Genomic DNA, 20,703 nt, shown 5'->3' with positions numbered 1-20,703 from the left:
TTTAATCTACAGGTCATAATCAATAGATTGTGGTCAGAGTCCACATCTTGCTCTGGGAATGTCTTACAATTTAAAACCTGGTTCCTAATTCTCTGTCTTACCATTATATAATCTATCTGATACCTTTTAGTATCTCCAGGGTTCTTCCATGTATACAACCTTCTATCATGATTCTTAAACCAAGTGTTAGCTATGATTAAGTTGTGCTCTGTGCAAAATTCTACCAGGCGGCTTCCTCTTTCATTTCTTAGCCCCAATCCATATTCACCTACTACGTTTCCTTCTCTCCCTTTTCCTACACTCGAATTCCAGTCACCCATGACTATTAAATTTTCGTCTCCCTTCACTATCTGAATAATTTCTTTTATTTCATCATACATTTCTTCAATTTCTTCGTCATCTGCAGAGCTAGTTGGCATATAAACTTGTACTACTGTAGTAGGTGTGGGCTTCGTATCTATCTTGGCCACAATAATGCGTTCACTATGCTGTTTGTAGTAGCTTACCCGCATTCCTATTTTCCTATTCATTATTAAACCTACTCCTGCATTACCCCTATTTGACTTTGTGTTGATAACCCTGTAGTCACCTGACCAGAAGTCTTGTTCCTCCTGCCACCGAACTTCACTAATTCCCACTATAGCTAACTTTAACCTATCCATTTCCCTTTTTAAATTTTCTAATCTACCTGCCCGATTAAGGGATCTGACATTCCACGCTCCGATCCGTAGAATGCCAGTTTTCTTTCTCCTGATAACGACGTCCTCTTGAGTAGTCCCCGCCCGGAGATCCGAATGGGGGACTATTTTACTTCCGGAATATTTTACCCAAGAGGACGCCATCATCATTTAATCATACAGTAAAGCTGCATGCCCTCGGGAAAAATTACGGCCGTAGTTTCCCCTTGCTTTCAGCCGTTCGCAGTACCAGCACAGCAAGGCCGTTTTGGTTATTGTTACAAGGCCAGATCAGTCAATCATCCAGACTGTTGCCCTTGCAACTACTGAAAAGGCTGCTGCCCCTCTTCAGGAACCACACGTTTGTCTGGCCTCTCAACAGATACCCCTCCGTTGTGGTTGTACCTATGGTACGGCTGTCTGTATCGCTGAGGCACGCAAGCCTCCCCACCAACGGCAAGGTCCATGGTTCATGGGACGGGGGGGAATGAATCATTATAGACCTATATTTAATAGTCTTAAAGTGCATATATTTACGAAATGTGTGCTTTGTGAAAATATTTAACAATTCTCTGCTGCTGGAATATGTACTTTACAATATTTCAGCTTGAAACACAACAGTTAAATTAATTTCTCCAGAGTGTAGCAGAAAATGTCTACAGCGTCTTACGTACATCAGGTTCTTAATTTACAACATTTACAGGAAAACCCACCGTAATTCATAGTAACTTTAATGGTGTCTAAAATTATACTGGCAGCCAAAATTGGTTTTCAGGACGGAATTTTCAACGGAAGTAACAGCTAACTGGAAAATTTTATCTCCGTAGTTAAAAAAATTTATTGCTTCTAAAAAGAACGCAAACTTGGTAATTTTGAAGTAACCATTTGATAAAATGTTATGAGTCTCCGTACCAGCAATCATTACTACGTCCTCTGTGAGATGACGGATATAAAAGGGCGTAAGATTAAGGTTTACAATCCTGTCGCGACCAGATCGTTAGAAACGGAGCAAATACTCCAGTTAGGGAAACAATTTGCCAGTGTCCTTTCAAAGGAAGTGTACCGGCATTTGCCTTATGCGATTTAGGGTAACTGCGGACATCCTAAATCAGAACGTACGAAACAGTGTTTGGATCGTCATCCACCTGAATACAAATCTGGCGCCCGCTTCGACTACGGGCAAATATGGCCGGGTACGTACAAGTGTACAACGCAGTGAAACTCATACATGGCATCGCCTTCCGTAGTTTCAGGAATGAAACTGGCATTATCTTACGGCTTTAAAGTTGCTTTTCCTAACGCCCTGCCACACGTTCCTGCAGATGGCGCTTTTTCAACGCAGAGCCTCGTCGCTAGACAATACGTGTATACATGACGTCTGCAGAGGAAACAATTCTTTCTGGAGCGATTTTGGGGGATCTGTACGTTAAAACTGATTAGTTTCATAAGTGGCTCTCCAGTTTCTCCCGCCGTATTTCATAACAATATGATCTATGGATGTGCCGTTTGTTGCTGGTGTCCAAAGAGCGCAATATGTCGACTGTCGACAGTGCCTCCATTTTCAGGTTCGCTGGTGACGGCGACAGGGCCGATCGCCGAAATATTGCGTCCTTCGCACACCAACAACCGACAGTACACCCGTGGATTAATTTATAATAATTACGTATCTTATACTCTCCCTTAGTTACCTGAAAATGCCACATTATGCGCTGTACATAGATTTTCATAATAAGTTTCATATATGATAATTCCTTGTACACAATTCGTTGATTTTCCCAGTGACATGTACAGAGTGACAATTTTTTTTTAATTGTGTTCTGCCTTGCGGCAGGTTTTGTCATGCTGGAAGCCCCGTCAGACAGGTCCACCGCATGAACGTCTAGGAAAGTGATTCCAGTGGTGGTTTCGCGTTGTCTTCCACTGATGATGATGAAATGATAATGAGGACAAAACGACACCCTGTCCCTGAGTGGAGAAAATCTCCGACGCAGCCGGGAATCGAACCCGGGCTCCTTGGCGTGACAGACCGCCGCGTTGACCACTCAGCTATCGGGGCGGACAGTAACAAAATTAATTCACAGCATAATAACTAAAGTTCTAACCAAACTAATTACGTTTTGGATTACAACACAAGCATGCTAAGAAAAATCAATCACATTCGATGTCAAAGAAATGCTGTTGATCACAGTAACGGAATGATAGTCTTTCATCTTCTTGTTCACGTGGTTTACATTCCACTTTAAACTGTAGATCTCCTTTCCACGGTAGGATTTCTAAGAAGACGACAGTTCTATTCCCCATCCGGCCACCCAGATTTTGTTTTCCGTAATTTCCCCAAAGCGTTACAAGAAAATGCCGGGATTGTTCCTTTGACGAGGGTGCGGCCGATATCCTTTCCCAACCTCTCGTGATCCGAGCTTGAACACAGTCTCTAGAATGGCCTCGCTGTCGACGAAACGTAAAACCATAACATTCCTTTCTTCTTTTGCGCCACAGATTCTCTGGGGCGAGGAATCGTTCCTGCGCCAATCGGCGCAGCGACATAGTGGGAGAAGCGCCAGTCAGACTGAAGACTGGGTGCTGCTGACAATAGAGTGTATTTACGACAGAAGAACTCTCATTCATTAATCTGACACTGCAGAATACGCTAACCAGCATCCCTGAAAGTCAAAGCTGTGACATCTTACAGCTCCAGCAGGGCTTCTGGAAGAGCTGAGTGGACAGAAAAATCGGAGCAAGTGATGTCATTGCTGCCCAATGCCAACGCCGGCCCTCTCTAGTCTGTCACGCTATCTTGGGTGGGAGTGCTGCCATTGGAGAAACGCTAACCAGCCGGATCACATACAATGAGGTGACAAAAGTCATTGGATACCTCCTAAAATCGTGTCGGCCCACATTTCGCCCTGAGTAGTGCAGCAACTCGATGTGGCGTGGACTCAACAAGTCGTAGGTAGTCCCCTACAGAAACATTGATTCATGTTACCTCTATAGTCTCCATAATTGCGGAAGACGTATAGACGGTGTAGGATTTTGTGTATGAACTCACCTCTCGATTATGTACCATAAATATTCGGTGGGATTCATGTTGGGCGATCCGGATGGCCAAATCATTCCTCGACTTGTCCAGAATGTTCTTCAAACCAATTGCGAACAACTGTGACATGGTGACATGCTGCTTTGTCATCCACCAAAACTCTATCGTTGTTTGGGAACATGAAGTCCACGAATGTCTGCCAATGGTCTCAGTTGGTTCAGCTGGACCAGAAGACAGAGTCCATTCAACATAAACACAGCACACCATTATGGAGGCACCACCAGCTCGCACAGTGCCTTGTTGACAAGTTGGGTCCATGGCTTTGTGGGGTCTGCGCCATAGTCGAACAATACCATCAGGTCTTAACTGAAATCGAGACTCGTCAGACCAGGCCAATGTTTTCTAGTCGTCTGAGCTTCAACCGATACCGTCACGAGGCCAGGAGAGGTGCTACAGGCAATGCCATGCTGTTACCAAAGGCACTCGCGTCGGTCGTCTGCTTACATAGCCTATTAAAGCCAAATTTTACCGCTCTGTCTTGAGGGATACGTTCGTCATACGTCCAAAATTGATTTATGGGGGTTGTTTCAAGCAGCGTTGCTTGTCTGCCAGCACTGACAACTGTACCCAAAGGCCACTGCTCTCGATCGTTAAATGAAGCCCGTCGGCGACTGCGTTGTCCATGATGAGAGGTAATTTCTGAAACCCGGTATTCTCGGTATACTATTGACACTGAATCTCAGATTATTGTATTCCCTAACGATTTCCGAAATGGAATGACCCGTGCATATTGCTCTAACTACTATTCCGCGTTCAAGGGCTGTTTATTCCAGCCTTGGTTCCATAATCATGTCGGAAACCTTTTCACATGAGTTACCTGAATACAACTGACAGCTCCGCCAACGCATTGCCCTTTTATACGTTGCGTACGCGATACTACCTCCACCTGTGCGTGTGCGTATCGCCATCCCATGACTCTGTCACCTTGGTGTCGCACTTAATCCAGTCCCACATTCTCAGATGTTCAGTATAAACAGCAGTATCTCAGTGTGTACGGTAAATTGAGTGACACAGTGTATGTCAGCTGATGACTACGAGATTTCGGCCACTTACAGTTCGAAAAAGAGCCACCAGCCGCCACCCGTGGACTTTGCCGCCAGTAAGTGCAGGTTTCCGCCTAAGCTACAGTCTGGATGCTGTCAAGCTGTTGCCTTCACACCACTGCGTCACCTTCTGGGTGACTACCTGCTGCTGACGGTCACTTTCCTGATGAGCCGCTGGTTCGAGCCTGGGCCAGCCAGCTGTCCAGCGACTCCATTGCTCTCCAATACCCAGAGCGGGCCCACGCCATCGTCTTTTGTCATACGGGGCACTGCGTTTTGAACAAGATCTATCCCGGGGTGTTGTTATCTACGGCCACAAAAGAGCCGAGCAGCGATTGGCTGCCTCTGTCACTCGTGCCGACTGGGCGGCGCCTTGCGTCACGTCACCGAGCCGAACTGACATCTGCAGCCGTCGTCGCCTCCGCCGCCGCCGCCGCCAGCAGCTCCCGCCATCAGCACATACATTTCCCTGGAGGGCAGGGCGATAACGCCGGCACACCGCGCGACCTTTGCTTGGTACGTCAAAGAGGACAATAACATTTCCTCCAGCTATATCCCATCATTGTACCTGTCATGAATAAAGAACTTTCATAACCAGGTATGTTTCGCTGATGGTCCACTCAAGTAACCCACTACTTCTGTAGTCCTCGTCCAGATGGGGAAACAGCACTAATTCTGACTTGTCAACAGCTGATTCAACCGCCACCATAGAGGTCACGTCCTGAACTCTACACGTCCTTAGGCGTGTTAGCAACACGCAAGTCGCCGAAGTGGCGTCAAATGAAGAGTTGCTTCAGGGCGTAGTGCCACACGGAATTGTTATCTTGTGGTTGAAGTTCAGACGACATCATATTACGACGTAATGCAGGGGAAGTTTCGATGTTATGCGCACAGCTTTTATAGCTCTAGTGCAGCCGTGGCAAATTTCGCTTTGGTGTGGGGCCAATGGAAAACATATGACCTGAATCTGCATTTCAATCAGCATGCTACGTTGTATTGTTACTGATACCGCATATGGATGATGTATCGGTAATGCTTCTTTCAAATTTTAAATTTTCCAATTTAAAAGCAGATGACAGAACTTCACTGTTCATAGGAGCACTAAAAATTTCGGCTCAATTATGAAATTTAGTAGTTTTAAATTTACTTAGGGATTACAATTACAAACAACTTGACTTGCAGCCATCACAGAGAAAAGGTGGTGGGAAAGGCAAAAACGACTGTTTTTTACCAGCAGAACACCTAGAAGCTGCAATAAATCTACCAAAGAGAGTGCCAAGAGCATGATTGTCCGCTCTCCTCCGGATTATTGCTGTGCGGTATTGAATCCTTACCAGATTGGACCGACAGAGGTCGTTGACCAAGTCCAAAGAAGTACAGTTAGTTTTGTAATATTAAGGAATAGAGGAGAAAGTGTCACGGAAAGGATAAGCGAGTTGGGATGACAGTCATTAAAATAACGACTTTTACGTTAAGCCAGATATTTTCACCAAATTTTAGTCAACAACTTTCTTCTCCCAATGCCAAATTATTTTGTTGATGCGAACCTGCATATGGATTGAACATCGTAATAGAAAAAAGATAAATCAGAGCTCGCACAGAGAGAGTTAGATGTTCATTTTTACCATGTGCTCTTCGAGAGTGGAACGGGACATAAATAGTCTGAAAGTGGTTCTATGAATACCCTGGTAAACAGTTAAGAGTCAGTTGCAGTGTAATCATGTAGGTGTAGATGTAGGGTCGAGACGAATCACAACTTCGGGGATTAATAGATCGTCTTACTATTGTAAACATTTGGGATTATAGTATTCAAACTATCATCAGCAGGTCATGTATTCGAAATCAGCAATCCTCTTTTTATACAATTTAGAATGACGCTTTCGAGACTGTATTCCACACTAACAGTTACAACAGGTCCCTTAAAAGCAAATTAGCCATTAACAGATGACAGACCCGAAATAAACGATAAGGCACTACGGCCTCACAATACCGGAAAGTGATGCTAAAGTCTTCGCAGGTACATCTCTCATTCGTCCACGTTCTTATCAATGTTAGATGCAGACCGATGAGAAACTGCACCGTTTCCTGATGTTGTTTCTACAGACTTAACAATTACAGTCGGTGCTTAAATAAGTTTAAATAATTCACAACCTAGAAAAATACGAAAGACACGCTCAGATTGTGGAAGGAAATCGGCTATGCCCTTCCAAAGGAACAATCCCGGCATTCGCATCAATCTTTTAATATACCCAATCTCGGTTCTACGTGGGAGACAGGCAGGCAACGATGGAACAAAGATACCTCTCTCCCCCGCCCCCGCCTTGGAGGCACATTTGTGATCGAGACGGCAACAGCGATACTTTCCGTTGGGCGACTGAGCCGGACATCCAGCGCTAGTTACAACCTGAGTACACGACTCCTCGCCGACTACATGCCGTTACCGAGACGCAGCCAGCCTTCTGCTGCACGTTCGCCCGCTCCCTTCACGCTGCTGTGAGACACCGCTAACCTAACCCAGTTCGCCTTTAGCTTCGCCGGCAACAGGACGACCACAGCCCGGTAAAAATGCACTACAGTTCTCGCTTTCACATTAGTCTGCCTGTTAGTTCCGTTTGTCTCATAACAACCACAAGATAAACACCCTAGCAAAGACCGCGAGACTTTTGTAATTGATAATGGGCAACTCAACAAATACAATTTGTAAATTCATTTCAATAACCGTCGTCCAACAGCATTTTGTTTCTACAAATAAATATGAATGACCAATCTCCTTTAATTCTTGCCGCTGGGGCTCCTAATCAGGCACAGTCGGTTTCTAGAAACTGGCACCATTGCATAGGGGCATGGAGGAAGTCGGCGGGTCTCTGAAGAACAAGTTGAGAATATCCGCCAAACATTCCAACGAAATCCACGAAACGCAGTTCGTCAAGCTTCACGAGAACTTCAGATCCTTCACGCAACTGTCTATAAAGTCGTCAGAACGCGGTTGCGTCTGTATTCATACATGGTGCAGATACTGCAGCCCTCAAAGCCGATGATACGAATTTGCACTTGAAATGCTTAACCGAATAGACCGGAATCCTGCGTTCCTGTCACGTGTAATGTTTTCTGACGAGGCCACATTCCATGTCTCTCGAACTGTGAACAAGCATAACGTTCGAATTTGGGTGTGGCAGAATCCACAGTGTGTCAGGGAAAAGGTACAAGACAGTCCGAAAGTGAACGTTTGGTGTGGCCTCATGAGCGACAAGATAACTGGACCATTCTTCTTTGTTGAAACAACTGTCGCAGGAACGACGTACCTAGACGTGCTGGAGATTTTTGTCTTTCCCCAAGCTGAAAATTTGCAGCCACACCTTTGGTTTCAGAAAGATGGTGCTCCACCTCACTTGTCGCTGGGTGTTCGGAAACCTCTAAATGCAGCATTTACAGGACGCTGGATTGGGTGAGGGGAACCCATGAATTGGCCTCCACGTTCTCCTGACATCACACCATGGGATTTTTGCTATGGGGCTACGTCAAGGACAGGTTGTTTGCCACGGCAGTGCACGGCATTCATGACCTTCGTACTCGGATTGTGGAAGTCATTGACATCATTCTTTCGGACATGTTGCAGTGAACCTGGATGGCAATTGAAAACAGACTCGACATTCTTCGTGTCACCGTAGGGGCTCACGTGGAAGTGTTTTGATTTGTTATTGTAATTTTTTTTCAAAACTTATCTTCACATACAACTTATTTTTGGGCAAAAAATAAAGCTTTTTCATTTTGTTTTGTGCATGGAACACATTCGAATTAGGGAATTTCGATGTAGACACCCTGTACATTGTAAGATTTCTGATTAGTTGCTGGAAGAATTAATCTTGTAGACTCTAAAAGATTCACTGGAGTAAGAACTCAACTTGAAAGTACAGGATGTAATATTCATGCTGAGACGAAAGGGCGGGCTGATAGTCGTGCGGTTCGCTGCCGAGGTAGAACTTCGAACGCTCCGAACATTCGTGTTTCAGCTAGAGTCACGCAGGGGCCGGCTAGCACGGAAGATCCAAGTATAAATCGGGAAATACAGTAGTTGCACATCAATACTATTGTCACGAAAGCGATTTGGGGCACTGTCATTACTACGCAGCATATTCTTCGCTGTGAAATAGGAGCGACAGGTTTGTGTATACATACAACCCTTTCTCATTTTCGAAGATAAAGGTTTATTTGGGTAACCAGCAGATTTTCGTCTAAACCATCTTCTATTCATAAACCTGGTCAATAATTGTGAATCTGGTTACGAGAACATGGTTTTTCTTATTTAATTAAATACAGGAATAAACTTAAACTTTTTCTGTAAGAGTGTCCGGGCAACAGAGAAACGAAGCAGGAATATGAAGATCTCATTTAATTTCTGAAAGTAAATTTACTATACTTTGGATTCTTCCGTCATTTTTGGCACACAGTTTTATATTTAAGAAAAAACTGCGTTTTGGTTTTCATAATATTGTTAATTTCGAAACGGTTTTCGGGTTACTGGGCCATCGTCAGGAAAGCAGTGTCTAGTGTCTACAAGAGACACTAGTTTTAGGACACCAGACAACAGAAATAAAGATGCTGTCAACACACAGATATTAGGTGAGAAATGTCAAATCTAGTGTTTATTACTCGTCATATACACATGATCGTCCCCAGAAATTTATCCAAGAGGGTGCAAGATTATAAAACTGACGATTTATAAAACAGAGCTTCATAACGTCTTGGACCTGCGAAGCTAAACCAGCAGGAAGTACACAAAACTTTTTATATCTCAAACGTTTCACAGTTATCACTTCAATATTATTTGGAAGATAAGACTACTTTTATATCTAAAATAAGCATATTTTATTAGTATCGGCGAAGAACATACTTTTAACGTCATTACATCCTAACAGTTACTAAATACAGCTCGACTATATTTACGATATTTGTATTTTTATTCCTATGTCAATAATATCATATTGAGACTGGAAATTAAAACTCTAACATAGAAAAATAATTAGATGTTGATGAGATACAGATAAAAATTTCCAGCAAAAAATGCACCTGTTTGTTACTCCTCTTAGTGAAGGAACAGGAAATAAACAGCAGAAAATGTTTATTCAACTTTTATACCAACGTTTTTGTTTACGAAACTTCATTTCTGGTCTTCCAAATGGTTTTATTTCGTTAATCTAATGATTTCTATTTCTTAATATTGGTTTTCATAGTAGAAGTGGAAAAATTTTGTTTGAAAGCCACGTTTTTTGGGGGGTTGTTTCAGTACAATGTAACCCACCGCCAGCACTCAACGAGATGAATGTTAAAAATCTTTGAAAACAACCCTCAAACTAACCGGTAGAACTGACCCTTAATAACTTAGTTTTGAACAATACAGTCCTCGTCTCTTCAGTTTGATACGTTGTCATGTAATCATGTCGAATGCAGTGGTTGTTAAAATCCCAGTTTTTTCCCATTGCTCTCATCATTACTAAATCTGGGATTTAGTAGCATCACAGACGTCTGTGACTCAGAATTCAGGATGGGGAAAGTGCATCTCTTGCCTCCTCTCCCTTGCGGACGCTTGTGTTTATGTGCCAAAAATGGTAACTAAGAGTGTTAAATTACAGTGATAACCTAGATAGATGGTATCAAGCATAATTCATAACGAACATGAAAGTTGCATAATTAAAAAATGAATATAATGCTTAAATATTCAAGCATCTCTGTACATCACCAGACAAGACAATCTCGATCCGATGTTCTAAGGGAACTCCCCACCGCGGTGGCCCACTGACTCATGTTAGGTGGACATAAAATTAATCGTCGTATTAAAATCGGGATTTAGGTCCGTTCGCTCCACGGCAACGGTATACGAGTATGAGACGAAGTTATGTAACAATGCAGGAGAGTATGAGGCAGACAGGAGGTGACGTACCTGGTGGGCGCTGCGGGCACCTCAAGTGAGGCGGCGTGCGTGTGGGGATGAGCGTGGGAGGAGGCGGGCGCGTCCGCATGCTGCGCCGCCTGCTCCTCCTGCTGCTCCTCCTCGCTCTCCTCTTCAGACGAGCTGGGGTCGATCATGGCGAGCCTGGAACACATCACAACCACATCAGCATCACAGGTAGAAACGCAACTGCAACGGCAAATTTTAGAAGGTTGTTTTAAGTATACTTTCTGACTGTACGGCGTAAGTGACCTTTAGTCTCTGGTGGCACATTACAAAGTAATTGCATTTCATTCGATTTCTTATCCACATTGATCATTCTGTCTGTATTGGAGTGAAAATATCTGCACAAATATCGAAGATATCCGCTGTCTAGCCTGTTTCAGAATAACTTGTCCCATTCACACACAGTATTTGCAGTTGACAAAAGTAATGCCCACTATACTCCTCGCCCTCACATGTGCGTGCAGTACTGCTCATTTCTGTCGCGTATTGATGATATCGATACCACTCTACCGGCATCAAAGTTGGCAACGGAACTGCAAGTTTTCATCAGACGCCTTTAGCGCTCGTTCGGGATGCAGTGGACCCAATGGTGTACGCCCACGGAGCCACGCGACCAGCAGCTCAGTGTCGTGAGCGCCCTCTCCCTCCGCGGTATGGGACGGCCGCAGCATTCAGACAGCCCCACTAACACTTGGAGCCTCATCGCTATGTGACACTATGCTGACGCCACCTAGTTGTTGCTCCAAAACCACGTTCGTTCTTAGTTCAGACAGAGTCATTCTTCTTGACCTTGTGATAGCTGGACTCCACTTCTTTCAGCATTATTTGTAATGAGTCTTCGTGCTCTTGGAGAAATACAAGTTAAGTAAATCTTCTGTTTACTACTTTAACTTACTCGCTAATAATTCTACTCCTGTCGCCGGCCGGAGTGGCCATGCGGTTCTAGGCGCTCAGTCCGGAACCGCGCGACCGCTACAGTCGCAGGTTCGAATCCTGCCTCGGGCATGGATGTGTGCGATGTCCTTAGGTTAGGTAGGTTTAAGTAGTTCTAAGTTCTAGGGGACTGATGACCACAGATGTTAAGTCCCATAGTGCTCAGAGCCATTTTTGAACCCACTGTCAGACAAGACGGTAAATATCTTCATGGAAAAATGTTTTCTGTTGTCTACAAAACCATAATTGTACCCAGGTGCGCACCTCTTCGTCCGAATCAAATCGACGGGCACGAATGTATTTCTTCAGATCCCAAAAATATTGGAATCGCATGGGGAGAGATGGTGACTGCATGATAGGTGCTTCGCTTCCCAGCAACACTTCTGCAGCGGTTCGAAACGACCTAATCAGCATGTGGGTCTACCTAAGATACGAGCAAGTGACGCGATAAGGAAAGCGCGTAAGTGCAGCAGAGTCGAATGGGGAATCATTCGAGCGACGAGACGCGTCGCGCATGGGGAAATCCACTGACAAAACAGACTTTGACAAAGGGAATATTGTTACGGCTCGGTAAAGCATCGTAGACGGCTGCCTGTGACAGATCTGACGACAAAGTGCAATGCTGGTATAGGTACAAGTGTTCCCGATCACACCCTTCAGTGCCCATAGTTGAACACGAGGTTCCGCAGACGGACCCTACGTATTCCGAGGTTGGCCCAACGACATCGTCAATTGCGATTCTAGTGTGCTCAGGATCATCGATACTGGACCGTGGATGAATGTAAACGTGTTTCCTAGTCGGATGAATCACATTTCTTGTTACATAGGTTGATGGTCGTTTCCAGATAAACCGTCGTCTAAGCAAAAGGCTGGTCGAAACGTACACTGCAATATGGACGGAAGCGTGTGGGGACAGTATTATGCCATGGGAGACAGTTGCGTGAACGCTCATTAGAGGCGTGGGAGTAAACTAAGACCGTGACACCATGAACATTATTAACGTTATTGCGGACTGTCTGTATCCCTTCATGCTTGATGTGTTCCCTTACGGCATGAAATCTTCCAGCAAAATAACTATCCGTGTCACAAGGCCAAAATTGTGGTACAGTGGTCTGTAGAATAAGACAGTGAACTCACGTTGATGTCTTGGCCACCAAATTCGAATGATCTGAACCAGATGGAACACATCTAGGACGCTATCGACTCTATTGGGCGCCATCTTTGTGCCCACAAACCACCGTCCTGTAATTTACAGGAATTGTGTGTAGACATCTGGAACCACACAACTTCGGAAACCTACCAAGAAGTTATCGAAATTGAGTCACACAAAATCATTGGTGTATTCCGGTCCAAAGTTGGGCCAACACATTATTAAGCGGGCGGTGATAATTTATTAGTTCATCAGTGTAGTTTTGTAGTGATCATATCTGGGCGAGAGCCCTTTATTTTTCAGCAGCTTAGAACGCTGTTTTGCTCTAGCGAGCTACGAGAAACTGTTTTCCGAAGACAAGCAAGTTCTTCCCCATAACATAAGCTCACCAGACAAAATATTAGTAACGACTTACCAGGACACACTAACTGTTTGTAAAGCTGTAGATCGTGTACAACTGGTACCCGGTAGTGATGTGAACCTCCGCCGCAGACAGTGACAGTCGGTTACAATAGGAATTGTTGTTGTCAGGGTCTGCAGGTCTATCTCAACGTTTTAGCGAGCGAAGGTTACGACGTAAACTGTATGCAATGGACATTTCGACTCAGGTATCTCGTAATAGGTCATTGCCCATAATTGGCTCTTAAATCTATACGACTTCAATGGCCGTAGAATAACGAATCTAAGTATAATTTGACATAAAGTGACAATATGGAGAACGATCATACGAGGTACATGTTTTAGTTATTTGTCTTTTACCAGTTCAGGCTGTGCAATTGCCAGTCTGTGGCCGGACGGTTTGGCTGTGCGGTTCTAGGCGCTTCAGTCTGGCCGGCCGCGGTGGCCGTGCGGTTCTGGCGCTGCAGTCCGGAACCGTGGGACTGCTACGGTAGCAGGTTCGAATCCTGCCTCGGGCATGGGTGTGTGTGATGTCCTTAGGTTAGTTAGGTTTAAGTAGTTCTAAATTCTAGGGGACTTATGACCTTAGATGTTGAGTCCCATAGTGCTCAGAGCCATTTGAACCATTTTTTGAGCCAGTGTGTAATAATATTATTTGTCCGAACTGTATCAATAGCTAAATAACAAATTAAAGGCGATGTACACTTTTCAGAAATCTTTTAGCATTAAGAACGATAATGACCTTGTGACATATATTGAAAACAAAGAGATATCAGAAGAATCGGTATTAGTCTCTCTCGACATTCCTAACTTCTGCACCAACGTCCCAGTTGACGACACTATGCAGAACGTTTAAGCAAATCTACTCAAATACAAGAAGACATGTACTACAAAAATCATCGAATTTTTTGAGCTCTTTCAAATAACTTTGTCCTTCAACTATTTTAGTTCCAATAATAAACTATATCAACGAAAAGAAGGATTAGTCATGGGAAACAGCTTCGCAGGGACCATGGCAGAAATTTTATTAATCACTTGGAACATGAGTTTTTATTCAAATTTCCTATATTTAAACAAAACAAGATAAGTGTCCAATTCGTAACCGGGCCAAAACGACCTCCTCCCGCCGAGAAGGGCGTGAGGAGGACGTCCAAGCCGCGGGAAGAGGTTTCAAGGCCCGAAGCTTGTTGTCCAATCGGCATGCCACAGCGATAAAATGCGCCGACAAATGACCCTGCTACAATCTGATGAAGGGACACAACAAGCAGCTGTCCGAGGCTGGAGGACCGCAGCCTTGGCCGCGCCATCTGCAGCTTCGTTCCCAGGGATACCGAAATGGCCAGGAACCCACATAAAGCTAACCGAAGAACCGTCGTCCACCAGCTGCTGAAGAGAGCGTTGAATCCGGTGCACGAAAGGGTGAACCGGATACGGATCACTGAGGCTCTGGATGGCGCTCAGGTAATCGGAGCAGATGACATAAGCAGAATGTCGGTGGCGGCAGATGTAAAGAACAGCCTGGTAGAGGGCAAAGAGCTCAGCTATGAAGAGCGAACAATGGCCATGGAGCCGGTATTTGAAACTTTATGCCCCTGACAATAAAAGAACACCCGACCCCGTCATTGGTCTTAGAGCCATCTGTATAAATGAAGGTCATATTAATGAACTTCGAACGAAGTTCGACAAAACGGGAGTGGTATACCGAACCGGGGGTAACCTCCTTTGGGAGCGAGCTGAGGTCAAGGTGAACGCGAACCTGAGCCTGGAGCCAGGGTGGCGTGTGGCTCTCGCCCACTCTAAATGTTGCAGGGAGTGAAAAATCAAGGTGTTGAAGGAGGCGACGAAAGCGAACTCCAGGGGGTAGCAGGGCAGAGACATACAGCCCGTATTGACGGTCGAGAGAGTCGTCAAAAAAGGAACGATAAGACGGGTGGTCGGGCATTGACAGTAGCCGACAGGCATACCGACAAAGCAGTATATCGCGCCGGTAGGTGAGTGACAATTTACCGGCTTCAGCATAAAGACTCTCGACGGGACTAGTATAAAACGCTCCGATCGCAAGACGTAAACCCCGATGTTGTATGGAGTTGAGGAGGCGTAAGATGGACGGCCGTGCAGAGGAGCATACGAAGCTCCCATAATCCAGCTTGGAGCGGACGATCGACCGATATAGGCGAAGTAGGACGGTTCGATCCGCTCCCCATGACATACCACTGAGAACACGGAGGACATTTAGAGAACGGGTACAACGGGCAGCCAAATATGACACATGTGGAGACCAGCTAAGTTTCCTGTCAAACGTAAGACCTAAAAATTTTGTTGTCTCCACGAATGGGAGAACAACTGGACCGAGTCGTAAGGACGGTGGGAGAAACTCTTTGTAGCGCCAGAAGTTAATACAGAACGTCTTCTCGGCAGAAAAACGGAAGCCATTGGCGACACTCCAGGAGTAAAGACGGTCAAGAGAACGCTGAAGACAGCGCTCCAGGAAACATGCACGCTGCGCGCTGCAATAGATGATAAAATCGTCCACGAAAAGGGAGCCTGATACATCAGCTGGGAGGCAATCCATTATTGGATTGATCGCTGTGGCGAAGAGAGCGACGCTCAAAACTGAGCCCTGTGGCACCCCATTCTCCTGGCGAAAGGTGTCTGACAGGACAGAACCCACACGTACCCTGAACTGTCGAACCATTAACAAGGAACGAATAAAAAGAGGGAGGCGACCGCGAAGGCCCCATGTATGCATGGTGCGGAGAATGCCCGCCCTCCAACAGGTGTCGTAAGCCTTCTCCAAATCAAGGAACACAGCCACGGTCGGGCGCTTCCGCAAGAAGTTATTCATAATGAAGGTCGACAAGGTAACCAGATGGTCAACAGCAGAGCGGCGCCTACGAAATCCACATTTTACATTGGTAAGTAGGCGTCGAGATTCGAGCAGCCAAACCAAACGAGAGTTAACCATTTGCTCCATCACCTTACAGACACAGCTGGTAAGCGAGATGGGTCGATAACTGGAAGGCAAGTGCTTGTCCTTCCCCGGCCTAGGAATCGGTAGAACAATAGACTCGTGCCAGCATGCGGGAACATGTCCCTCAATCCAGATGCGATTATAAGTACGAAGAAGGAAACCTTTACCCGCAGGAGAAAGGTTCTTCAGCATCTGAATATGAATAGAATCAGGCCCTGGAGCGGAGGACCGTGACCGGGCAAGTGCATTTTCGAGTTCCCGCATGGTGAATGGGGCATTATAACTTTCACGATTCGAGGAGCGGAAGTTAGGTGGCCTAGCCTCCTCTGCCTGTTTTCGGGGGAGGAAGGCAGGGTGGTAATGAGCGGAGCTCGAAACCTCTGCGAAAAAGCGGCCGAAGGCATTGGAGACATCCTCAGGGGCCACAAGGACGTCATTCGCGACCGTCAAGCCAGAAACTGGTGAGTGGACCTTAGTGCCAGATAGCCGGCGCAGGCTACCACAGACAACAGAAGAAGGAGTAAAACTGTTGAAGGTGCTTGTGAAAGCAGCCCAGCTGGCTTTATTGCTTTCTTTAATAATACGACGACACTGCGCACGTAATCGTTTATAATTGATACAATTCGCCACTGTAGGGTGGCGTTTAAAGGTGCGTAAAGCACGTCGACGAGCACGTAAAGCGTCTCTACATGCTGCGGTCCACCAGGGGACCGGTACGCGACGTGGAGAAGAAGTAGTGTGAGGGATGGAATATTCAGCAGCAGTGAGAATGACTTCCGTGAGGTGTACGACCTGACTATCGCAGCTTGTGAAGGTTTGGTCCTGATAGGTCGCCCTGGAAGAGAAGAGCCCCCAGTCTGCTTTGGAGAAGTTCCAACTAGTTGAGCACGGAGAGGGGGTATGATGCAGGAGATGGATAACATACGGGAAGGGGTCGCTCGAATATGTATCAGAAAGTGCATACCACTCAAACCGGAGTGCAAGTTGGGTAGTACATATAGAGAGGTCTAAATGGGAATAGGTGTGAGATGTGTCCGAAAGAAAAGTAGGGGTGTCAGTATTGAGGCAGACAAGATTGAGCTGGTTGAAAAGTCTGCTAACAGGGAGCCCCTCGGGCAGGATGCTGGAGAGCCCCAAAGGGGATGGTGGGCATTGAAGTCTCCAGTTAACAAAAATGGTGCAGGTAGCTGAGCAATAATTTGTATCATGTCTGCCCTGGTAACGGCAGACGACGATGGAGTGTAAACGGTACAAATGGAAAATGTAAAAGTGGGGAGAGTAATTCGGACGGCAACTGCCTGCAGGCCGGTGTGCAATGTGATGGAATCGTAGTAAATATCATCCCGGACCAGGAACATAACCCCTCCTGCCACAGGGGGTAGGTCAAAACGCACAGCCCGCATCTCGTGGTCGTGCGGTAGCGTTCTCGCTTCCCACGCCCGGGTTCCCGGGTTCGATTCCCGGCGGGGTCAGGGATTTTCTCTGCCTCGTGATGGCTGGGTGTTGTGTGCTGTCCTTAGGTTAGTTAGGTTTAAGTAGTTCTAAGTTCTAGGGGACTTATGACCACAGCAGTTGAGTCCCATAGTGCTCAGAGCCATTTGAACCATTTTTTTTCAAAACGCACAGAGGTGTAGTGTGCCAAGGCAATTTGATCGCGGGCGCTGATGACCTCGATGTTGAGCGCCCATAAACCCCAACACACACACACACACACACACACACACACACGCAATTTGATCGCATGGGCGTAGCTTCGTTTCCTGGAGGGCTACGACGAGCGGACGGTGCAAGCGGAGCAGCAACTTTAAGTCCTCTCGGTTGGAGCGAATGCTGCGAATATTCCAGTGAATAAGTGCCTTCGTGAGAAGAAAAACAAAAAGAAGATGCAAGAAGGGGTCACCTCGAAGGCCGCTGAGGGCCTGGCTTCGAGCGAGCACTGCTGCCGCTATCAGTAGGCGGACAGTCATCGTCCATTGGTTCTATAGGTTCATCGGCCCTCTTGTTAAGATGGCCGGGAGGGGGAGCTTCCTCCGCCGGTGAACGGCCAGATGTTCGGCTACCAGCGGTGCGGCCAGGCGAAACGGATGACGGCCTGGGGCGGCAACCGCTGGGTGGCGCAGGAAAAGAAATGCGCCGTGGCGGAGAAGGATAACTGTGCTTCCTATGAGCCTTCTTTGAAGGTCGTTTAGTGGACGTACTGGTCGATGGCTGGGAGTTCGAGGTACGTAGGAAGTCCGCACGGGACGGTTCCTTCTTGAAGGCCCGTGCATCTGATTTCTGGGTCTTCGTCTTGGCAGAAGCTGATGAAGGTGCTTGTGTCTGAGGGGTGACGGGAGGAAGAGGAGACGTCGACTGGGCGATCTTAGCACTGGCCGAACGGACGACCGTAGTGCTGAAGGTCAGATCGCATGTCTGCGTCGCCACGTCCCTGATAGTCCGAGGCTGCGAGGACAGTACTGTATTTCCCCGCTGGGAGCAGCTTGGGCTTCCTAATAGCAAATAGCTTGCGAGCAGCCGAGGTGGACACTTTTTCTGTGACCCGAATTTCCTCGATACAGCGTTCTTCCTTGTAGATGGGAGACTCGCGGGAGGACGCTGCATGGTCACCCTGACAGTTCACACAACGAGGAGACGGAGGTGGACAGTCACCCTCATGGGCATCCCTGCCACAAGTGACACATTTAGCCGCATTGGAACAAGACTGGCAAGTGTGATTAAAACGCTAACACTGGTAGCAGCGCGTAGGTGTCGGGACATAGGGGCGAACAGAAATAACCTCGTAGCCCGCTTCGATGCGCGACGGCAGCTGAACACTATCAAAGGTCAAGAAAAGTGTCCGGGTCGGTACAAGGTCATTGTTGACCTTTTTCATGACCCTATGGACAGCCGTCACGCCCTGCTCAGCGAGGAAAGACTGAATCTCCTCGTCAGTCAACCCGTCGAGTGATCTAGTATATACCACACCACGAGACGAATTCAAAGTGCGGTGAGCCTCCACCTGGACAGGGAACATGTACAGGAGTGTGGCCCGAAGCAGTTTTTGTGCCTGAAAGGCGCTCTCAGTTTCTAGTAACAAGGTACCGCTACGCAACCTGGTACAAGAACTGACAGATCTGGCTATGGCATCTACGCCCTTCTGGATAACGAAAGGGTTCTTCTTCTTAAGTTGCCAATCCTAAGATTGATTTGCAGCAGCTCTCCATTCAGTGCGATTGTCGGCCAGCCTCTTCAATTCCGTGAAACTTCCGCATCCTAGGTCCTGCATTATCTGGCTTATGTACTTTCTTCTAGGTCTGCCTCTTGCCCTTTTGCCCTCCACAAGGCCTTCCGTTATAGTGTGGAGAAGACTTTCATGTCTCAGAATGTGTCCCATCCATATATCTCTCCTCTTCTTGACCGTCTTCCAAAGAACTGGAACTTCCTCCGCTCTCTGCAGGACTTCTTCATTTGTCATCCTGGCCGTCCATGGAATTTTTAACATCCTTCGCAGACACCACATTTCGAATCCTTCAATCCTTCTTCTTTCGTCCTCTCCAAGTGTCCAGGTTTCGCTGCCGTAGAGAAGCACACTCCCAACAAAGGTCTTTATTAACCGCTTCTTAACGACAGACTTATCATATTTGATGTGAGGAGTCCTTTCCTTTTATAGAATGCAGTCTTTGCCTGATTTATTCTACTTATTACATCTTTCCTACTACGACCATCTGGTGTTATTCTGCTTCCCAAGTAGACAAAGTCTTGTATTTCTTTCAGCTTCTCTCCATTCAGCCTTATATTCGTAATTGCTTGATTATTTTGTTTGCTTGCAACTAAGATTTTTGTTTTTGACTTATTAATTTTCATGTTGTACCGTGTAGCAAGAGTGTTTTCCATTTCCTCCAACACTACTTGTATTCTTCCTCTTCGAAAGGGTCGACAGAGGAAAAATCCTTTCCGTCCTCAGATCGAGAAACTACGAGGAACTGTGGGGCAGGCGGTAGTACTTTTGTCACTGGTGGCTGGTCAAGTTTCCGTTTTTGGGCAGAAGTCGAGAGAGAAGAAGAAGAGAAATCCATTGCGCAGGAATCCCCCATGAGTGCCAGCGTCTCCGATGGCGCGCTCCTTCCTTGTGGCGACCCTCTCAGAGGGCACTCCCGCCTTAGGTGAATGTTTACACCTCAGGTCACACCTCCCGAGAAACGGACGTAGGGACCAATCGGCATGGTCAGAAGGTGTCAGCTCAGACAATCACCCCTCCCTGGGCCTGGCCTTTACCAGGGGATACGTACGTGCCTTACTTGTCTACCCAGGGCGGGGAATTACGCGTTACCCCGTCACCGGCTACGAGTGCGAACGCGTGGGTCGGCCTTCAGGCACGCACAGGGAGTAAGGAAGAAGAGGAAGAAGAGGAAAAAGAAGGGAGAGAGGGAGAGAAAGGACAGACTGTCTCAAACGCCGAGGCGGAGAACAGAGAAGGCAAGGAGAAGAAGGCAAGGAGAAGGGA

At 46.5% G+C, this 20,703-nt stretch overlaps 1 protein-coding gene across 1 annotated transcript in view; it reads right to left on the bottom strand.

Moving 5' to 3' along the window:
- Positions 1–20,703, bottom strand: part of LOC126248390 (calcium-dependent secretion activator-like) — a 1,500,396-nt gene that overhangs the window by 1,260,056 nt on the left and 219,637 nt on the right. Inside the window, exon 2 of the mRNA XM_049949341.1 lies at positions 10,753–10,905. Coding sequence (XP_049805298.1) covers positions 10,753–10,898 — 146 coding nt within the window. The 5' untranslated portion in view covers positions 10,899–10,905. The remainder of the gene's footprint in view (positions 1–10,752; positions 10,906–20,703) is intronic.

Source organism: Schistocerca nitens, chromosome 3 (genome assembly GCF_023898315.1).
Source record: "Schistocerca nitens isolate TAMUIC-IGC-003100 chromosome 3, iqSchNite1.1, whole genome shotgun sequence".
In the NCBI taxonomy this organism is placed as follows: Eukaryota; Metazoa; Arthropoda; class Insecta; order Orthoptera; family Acrididae; genus Schistocerca; species Schistocerca nitens.
This window is presented reverse-complemented; position numbering and strand designations above follow the sequence as displayed.